Genomic DNA, 8,038 nt, shown 5'->3' on the forward strand with positions numbered 1-8,038 from the left:
CAGCAGGCTTTCAATTGCGCTGAAGGACACAGGTGCCATAAAATTCATAGTCGATTCTTTCAAGAAACCGTATGTAAAGGCTGAAGCTTCATGCGTACATACACACACATACCATATTGTTTTTTGTACTTTATGAAAGCTGCGAAGGTCTCATGTGCCTCCAAGCGTAACCTGTCTTATTTATTCTCCATCACCGCAAAAGTTTTGTGAGTTTAAAATAAAAGTACTTTGCCCATGGCCACTCTTGGGTAATTTTTTTTGTGTAGGTGTTATTTGAGCAGCCTACAGTGTTTACTTTATAAGCCTGTATGTATATGTTGCATTATAAGGATGCAGAATGTGTGTAGCTGTACAATATAGATGAAGTGTAAAAATTAAGTGTGTCTATTGTAGTGTTCTTGCAAGCAATCTTACCCCCGTATTCTAGAACGTCCCTCCACTCAACGCTTCACCTTCACTTGAGATGGCTGATGGGAGCGCCGTCTCTAAGCAGAAAAAATTGCTGCATGTCAGCAATAATCTGCTGTGATTCTCGAGTAGCGCAGCGTCGCTTTCAAACGAGCAGCGGCACAGTGCTCAACTCTGTCAAGTGAAGGGTGAAAGCCGAGTCGGGGAGCGTTTATGAATATGGGGGTTAGTTTTGTTGTCTTGTTAACCTGCCATTAACACTGGATTGATGCTACTTTGCTCTAGCTGTACAGTGCTCTCCAAGGCTCATGGAGGCACCGCACGGGGAAGGCTCGGAGCAAACCATGCGTGAGTTTCCTTTCATTGTTACACTATGCACGTATTAAGTGATAGACTTTATTGTATGCTATTTGTATTGTGCAAGTTTTTGGGGACATACAACTTCCAACACTTATATGTTCTGACGAAAATCACGCAAGAATGAGCGAAGCTTGTGCAAAAGTTATGCAATAGTGTAAGAAGCTTTTGCAGAAGTCTGTGAAATGAAGTTTTGAAATTTTGTGGCAATGTGTCATTGTACAGTGGTCAACAGTCTTGCTCAGCATGCTTGACTGCAGGGCTCCCGTCTGCACAGGCGCATCTACGGAGTGCCTGATGCATGATGGGCCAAATGTCAGCCTGCACTCTGGTGCCTCTTATCCCCGTTTGTCTGTTACATCAGTGTCTCTTGTAAAGGGGATCAACTGTGCTACCTCTTTTTTTTCGAATGTAATGAGTTCTTCTTCCAGATTATTGTTGTTTTAAGGTAGAGTCTCACATTTCTATCAAATACTGAAGGTTCTATTTTTCCTTCTAGATGCTATGAAGTCACTGCTTGTGTTACAATAGAGTGAACACTGTTATGAGAAAAGCTACTTTATGGAGTAAACTCACTCCATATTGACTTAACACACAGAATTGGTGAAAACTATACTCCATTCCAGCTGCATTAGGAATAATATTCATTTGCATACTTCTGTTTCTTTTGTTTGTTTGTTGGCTGGAGGTTAGGAGTATAGGGTGGCCAGAGGGCACTGTGTAGTCTTTCTTCATCTTCCCAATTTTGTGAACATCAATTGATAGCCGTATGGGAAGCAGCCAGCATGCTGAAACAGCGGTGCAAGCATGCAAGATGTTCACCATTGCATGCAGTCAGTTGCTGTGAGCAACCTACTGCATACAATTAACTGCGAGTGGTGAACTAACGCTGTACTATGTGTGCCTCCTGGAAAGCTGCAATGGTAAAGTGCCACAATCGTATGGACAACATGGATAACACATGGATAACATCGCAATTTGTTTGTTGAATAATTTTGCAACAGAATCAATGGAGTTTTGGATAAATTTGTGTATCTGCCTGGTTCATCAAAGCTACAGAGTCAAATGCGATATATACTCGCGTATTATGTGTACTTTTTTTGTCAATCCGGTCATGTGCGAAGCTAGTAGGAATCACTGGCCTAAAAGCTCAACTGGGAATATATGTTGCAGGCGCTGTCACAGCTGTCTCAAAGCGGATTGTCATTTGTTTGCTAAGCCTGTTCAAATGCCCCCATTTTCTTGAAGTTCTTCCGAACAGTGCTCACAAAAACCAGTTCCCATGACAGGGTTATACCAGAGAACATAAGTATTCTCCAATAATTGTCGGGAACCCAACGTAAAGTAAGATGCAGACAAGGAAGCGCGATGCCAACACAGTGCTGTGTGTGTCGCCCTTCATGTGTGTGTCCATTCCTTGTCCCAGTCTTCTATTGCGTTGTGTTCCCTCTGATATCTAACCAACACACCCAAGCTTCTATGCTAAGTCTTATTCAACGCTCTCTTCTGCTGGCTCCCATACTGAATATTGCATGTCGAAGAACTCCACGCTGATGTGCTTAGCGGTAGCACGGTTTCAGTTTTCTTCGGTAAGCTTTATAACAGCAATCTGCCTCGTATATAATTATTGTAGCCTATCACAAGGAATGGTAAAAACGCAATGGCCAGATGGCGAAACCGAAAAAAAAATGAGTGCGAAAACCTGCCTCATCTAGTGACAGGTCCTTGCACGCGTTCAACATCTGTGCTGTGTCTCTTGAATACATTCTTGCCGTGGAATAGGTGGGAAGATAGGAGGCAAACCTTTAGGCATTTCGGACTACACATAAACAGGTTTCAGTTTTCAAGTTCGATATTCTAGGGAAAGCATAAAAGTTCATGGAAGAAGGGACCTTGCACTCAGTCCATTTTGTGTAAGACTGCACTCACCTGCTTGACAAGAGATGTGCCTGACCAGAGCATTATGAAGTCAAATGTGTCTGTGTGTGTGCTGGCAAGGTGGCTCGGGCTGGTTGGGGAGGGCAAAGTATGCGAGCAAAAAGTTTCTTGTAGTAAAGCAGGCTGGCTAATTATACTGGTGAGCAAATTATGTGAGGATGCAAATTGTGCGAGTAAATATGGTATGTACTCTTGTATGTTTCAGCTCTATTGCTACGGATCCTGCGGATCCAACTTCGCATCCGGCAGCAACAAAGAGAGGTTCTGCAGGAGGTGCGACAGCTGAAGCACAAGGTACGGCTCTTGTCCGTGCCTCAGCACGCCCAGCCAGCACAGCGCCCCTCTGACCTTCCCCGGCTGCCTGCTGGTACAATTGGAGAAGTGGAGGCAGCAGAGGCAGCTGTGCAGAGTAAAGCTGTGGCTGCAGCTTTGGTGTATATTTCTTGATTTTTAATATGCCTATGTAACATGCAGAAATTTAGTACTGCTTTAGGTGTTTCGGGAAACAAACTAGTCAGGTTATCTCATGAGCCACTGTACTACAGTCGAATATGAATAATTCGTACTCCAGAAGCCAGAAAATTTGTTCAAATTAAAAGAAGTTCAAAATAATGAAAGTTACCGTAATTACTTGAGTCTAACAAGCACCTTTTTTCCGGTTAAGAGAGTTCATAAATCGCATGTGCGCTAGAATTGAGTACGAAAAAAAATGAATATGGTCATTCTATTGCCATCGCCACTTACAAAATGGCCGCCCCCTACGTGCGTCGGCATGGCGCGTCGGTCATTTCTGCCTATGTGTTTCCCATGCGCGGCACTTCATACGTGTGCTGAGGAGTTCGTCATCTTGTAGTACATTAGCATCAACGGCATGGTAGGGCCGACTCCAAAAACTCGACGAGTGCACCACAATGCTGCTTCTAAAAGAAAAGTCGTCGCGTGTGCCGGAACGGACAAAAATCGGGCCGCATCGCGGTAATTCGGAGTTCCCGAAACGTGCCTGCAGGACTGGCGGAAACAAAAGCAGAATATTGTCGACAGCAAAGATTCACGCAAAGGCTTCTGTGGACCACAGCAGGGTCGGTTTCCACAAATTGAAGAGCTGCTCGGCGAGTATGTGATTAAGCAGTGAGCGGCACAGCGGCCCGTGACGACAGAACTGCTCCAAGTGCAGGCTATGCAGTTAGCCTTAGAAAAAGGGCTAATGCAGAGCCATTTTAAAGCGAGCAGGTGCTGGATAACGAACTTTATGAAGAGAAAAGGCTTTTCCCTCCGAAGGCGAACGGGCATATGCCGGAAGTTGCCGGAGGAGTACGAAGAAAAGCTTCAGAGTCTTCAGAGGTTCCTCCTAAACTTGCGGCACAACAACGGCTACCTGCTTGGGCAAATCGGGAATGCCGATCACACGCCTCTTTACTTCGACATGCCTGGCACCACAACCGTCTAGGAGAAGGGGGCGAAGCAAGTTTGTGTACTGACATCGGGCCACGGTAAAGCTACAGTGACAGCAATGCTCTGTTGCACGTCAGATAGGCATAAGCTTCCCCCGTACTTCATATTTAAACAGAAGACGCTCTCAAAAAGAGTCGTTTTCGCGAGTGGTGTGATCAAGCGGGCCAACGAGAAAAAAGGGTGCGCGTTGCAACCGATGTCTTAGTTTTTTTTTTTGTCGTGGAAACTGTGCGCGCGTTACAATTGAGGGCGCGGTAGAATAGAGTAAATACGGTAAACGAGCGGAGGGCTCACCATGCAGTGATGCATGTGCATGGAGAAGTTTTATTCACAAATTACAGGACATCCGTCGTTAATTAAAGTAGTCAATACATGTCTGTACACGCTGGCCTTGCAACGAGTCAACAAGTTTTGCGTGCAGTTTGCAAAGCATTTGTACTTCGGCTTCAGAATTCTCCTGGCAAAAGAAGTTACGCGCGGCAATGTCCAGTGCTGACACTCTTCGAAGACAACTGTGTTTCCAATGTTACCATCTGCGCTGCAGCCGGAGCGTGGCCAGCACATGATGAGAATGGAGAAGCGTCTCCACCTGGAGAAAAGCAGATCGGCATTCGAGAGAGAAACACTCCGCGGCAGCTTTTTTTTTCTCTCTTGCTGTCCGGCAGGCCGAAGATGCCGCCCGAGTTCAGGGACTCAGCGCCGCCATCTGAGGCCACCAAGACCAAGCTGCCGGCCAAGTTCTAATAAAGTTTCCTCTCTCTCTCTCTTCTCTCTTCATGCGCGGTGTTGAAAGGATAAGAGTCTCTACATAGCAGGAACGAAAAACAGGGAAGCGTGACACTGGCGCGTTGCAGATCGGCATGAGAGAGCCAACTCTCTGCGACAGCTTTTTTTCCCCTCTTTCTCTTCATGCGCAGTGTTAAGAAGAGAAGGGTCTCTACGTGGCAGGGACGGAAAAAGCCGAAGCGGGGCACAGGAATGTCGCAGATTGGCATTTGGCAAACATTCCACCGCAGTCTTTTCTTTCCTTTTCTTCATTTTCTTCTTCAAGCACAGCGATGAGGTGTCGGAAGTGCCACCGCAGGATTGGGCGGGGTGCTGAGAGCATTTTCGGAGCGCGGTATAGCTTTGATAGGACCACAGCGTCAGTTCGAATGAAGTGTGTTGGAATTAATGAGATTCGACTGTATTTACTATAGTCTGTGAAGTCCGAGTGAACTGTCCTAAGCTAGCAGACGATGTAGGCGGCATCGTGTGTTTGATGGGCAGTGACTAGCAATAGCCTGCTTAAAACAGACATTCAGTAATTTTGTTCATTTATCACCCTATTTCGTGTCCGCTGCGGCTCTCTCTACTTTGAGCTACAGTTCACCCTGCCTTGTGTTAGCCGATTTCTTACTTTTTTAAAAATCTAACATGCACCCAATTTCGCAGTGTGAAGAAAAATGCACCTTTGTTTAATGTGATGAGATTTCTATAGCGACATGCCTCTTTGTTGGCTATCACAGAAAAATATAAACAGCAAATGGTGCGACCATCTAGTGCGACCTTTATTTTTCTATCAGTTTCATCTATGACCAAGATTTGGTCGCTCTAAGGTTGCCTCTTAGTATGCCTTGATCATGTTCATTTATCTTGTTGTGCTCTGCTTACAATGCATTGATTAAAAACATGTCCTAGCTTCTTTTTGAATTCCACATATTTTATCGTTTTTCACCTGTAGAAGCTACTCCTGGTCAACATTCAGGCAAAGACATTGTAACCTCGAAGAAACGTGTATTGGAATTCGAGCACTGTACAAAGTAATTATACTATTTCATAGCTAGAATCAATATTTATGAAGGGTTATAACAGTGTTGTATTTGATTTCATAACAGCGAAACTGCATTCAGAGAAGGACTCTGAAAGGTTCTCACACTGAGTGTGAGAGGGCTGATGTGGAAACCATTTTAGGTCAAGTGAGTTGAAGTTAGCGAAAAAAAACAATGAAATGTTGTGATGCCCAAAAATTCAAGTTGTTGTTTTCAGTGTTCTCTTCTTGCAGATTTTTATCATGAAAACATTTCGATGTGCTGTTGCGTTTACCCCATCTATGCTTCTTGCATTTTTTTACAGCGCAAGCACCTCCTGCAGATTGGGGGACGTGGCCTCCGAGAAATTGGTGTGAATGCCATGAAGGCTGTATTGGCACATGACGTGCAAGTGCTGTACAGCCTTCATGGCAGAAAAGGGAAAAGGGCCTTTGTGAACCTGAGGCTCTGTAGATTAGTGACAGGTTAGACTTGTTCATTGTTTTATGTGTGTGTACCCTTGTGTATTCTCTGTACTGCAGTGCTTCATGTGTACTATGGTATTTCTGTTCTTGTATGCAGATGTCATCCGCCAAAAAGCAGGGTGCGACCAGGCGGAGGCCCTCAACTTTATTAAGAGGTGGCTGCCGGGGTTTGGTGATCGCTGTGGGGGCAGGAAGCGGCGCTTCAGAGAAGCATTTGTTGTGGAGCAGCCCGATGATCCCCACTCTCAGAGTGCAGATTATCGGCTGCTCGCGGCAGCTGGCTTCCTGCCCAGCCACAGCAGCCAGAGCCTTGACAGCACCACTGTCACTGTGCCCCCAACGCAACCTGACCTGCAGTAGAGCGGGCCTTTTTTTAGTTGTGTATATATATTTTTCAATGTATACATTTTTTGTTGTACCAAATAAATAAAAAAAACAAAGAATGAATGGTCTGCAGACTGTCGGTGATGCACTGTTCGGCTAGCTTATGCTGATTCGGAAGCACCATCACCATGTTTTAGTTACAAAAAAATGCTCTAAACTATGAATATTCTCGATTACCATGTGGGGGACATACGCTTTCAACATTTACTTCCTAACGACTTTTTTCGATTTGTTGTACCAAATACCAGTACCAAATAAAGCACTCGCTATTGCAAAAGATAAATTGGTAAAAAATAAACTACACTTCTAGTGTTAGCAAAGGGAATGAGGTATTAAAGATGAAATAGATCGGGTAACTGCTTTCAGTTCTCAGCATTCAATTTTCTGTTGCCCCAAGTATACAGGGCTGCAAAGCTACAAGAGCGGGTCATCGAGGCATATTGTTTAAATCTTCTGGTAAGAAAAATTCCCTACTAATAATGGTTACAAAATGGCAAGCCAATCAGTAGCCAATATTCGTCGTGCAGGAAACATCGGTGTAATAACGGCATTTGATTGGCTGCAATGTGGCCCTGGATTGGTCCAATGTCGGTCGTACATCCGTAGCCAATATTCGTCGTGCAGCAAACATCGGCGTAAAAATGGCATGTGATTGGCTGAAATATGGCCCAATGTTGGCCGAACATTGGCAGTTTTGTCGGCAATACGATGGGCCTTCGTCGGCCCAATGTTGGTTGCATACTGGCTAAAACATCGGCAAAACGTCGGCCCATCATTGGCTTGAACGTCGGCCCGACATTGGAAGAAGTTGCACTTCCGACGTCGGCCCGACGTCGGTGCCGATGTTAGCCGATGTTGGTCCAAGATTGGTCCAACGGCGGCGTGCTGCTTGGGCAGCTGAACAGTCTATGAGGGCAGAGTGCGTGGCTAGAAAATCCATACCAAGAATGAGTTCATGAGGGCAATGTTTGATAACAGCGAAAAAAACGACAGTGCTTCTCTCCCCAATAGACACTCGCGCAGAGCACATACCAAGAATTGCGGCAGTTCTTCCATCGGCGACTCGTACAGCTCGGTTGAGGGCGGGCGTGACAACTTTTCTAAGTCGGCGGCGAAGGTTAGCACTCATAATGAACACATGCGCGCCAGTATCTATCAACGCACTGACACGAACATTGTCGACAGTAACGTCCAAAAGGTTCCGGTTCGTTGTTAACGTTAATC

At 45.3% G+C, this 8,038-nt stretch overlaps 1 protein-coding gene across 2 annotated transcripts; it reads left to right on the top strand.

Annotated features, from left to right (window-relative positions):
- Nucleotides 1-704: 704 nt before the first annotated feature.
- Nucleotides 705-6,858, top strand: LOC142796405 (uncharacterized). Of its 2 annotated transcripts, none has more exons than XM_075886898.1 (4): nucleotides 705-756; nucleotides 2,909-3,135; nucleotides 6,271-6,430; nucleotides 6,528-6,858. In XM_075886898.1, the coding sequence occupies exons 1-4, from the start codon at nucleotides 717-719 to the stop codon at nucleotides 6,788-6,790; spliced, it is 690 nt and encodes a 229-aa protein (XP_075743013.1). In that variant the 5' UTR covers nucleotides 705-716; the 3' UTR covers nucleotides 6,791-6,858. The 2 variants fall into 2 exon arrangements, with proteins under 2 accessions (XP_075743013.1, XP_075743014.1); XM_075886899.1 differs by having other exon boundaries at nucleotides 2,909-2,997.
- The last annotated feature ends 1,180 nt before the right edge of the window (nucleotides 6,859-8,038 follow it).

Source organism: Rhipicephalus microplus, chromosome 2 (genome assembly GCF_043290135.1).
Source record: "Rhipicephalus microplus isolate Deutch F79 chromosome 2, USDA_Rmic, whole genome shotgun sequence".
Classification (NCBI taxonomy): domain Eukaryota; kingdom Metazoa; phylum Arthropoda; class Arachnida; order Ixodida; family Ixodidae; genus Rhipicephalus; species Rhipicephalus microplus.

Excerpts from the sequence above, each read along its gene's own strand:
- LOC142796405 (XM_075886898.1), top strand. The coding sequence starts at position 717 with ATGGAGGCACCGCACGGGGAAGGCTCGGAGCAAACCATGC. Across the intron at positions 757-2,908 it reads AGGCTCGGAGCAAACCATGC|CTCTATTGCTACGGATCCTG; the intron begins GTGAGTTTCCTT and ends TGTATGTTTCAG. Across the intron at positions 6,431-6,527 it reads GCTCTGTAGATTAGTGACAG|ATGTCATCCGCCAAAAAGCA; the intron begins GTTAGACTTGTT and ends TCTTGTATGCAG.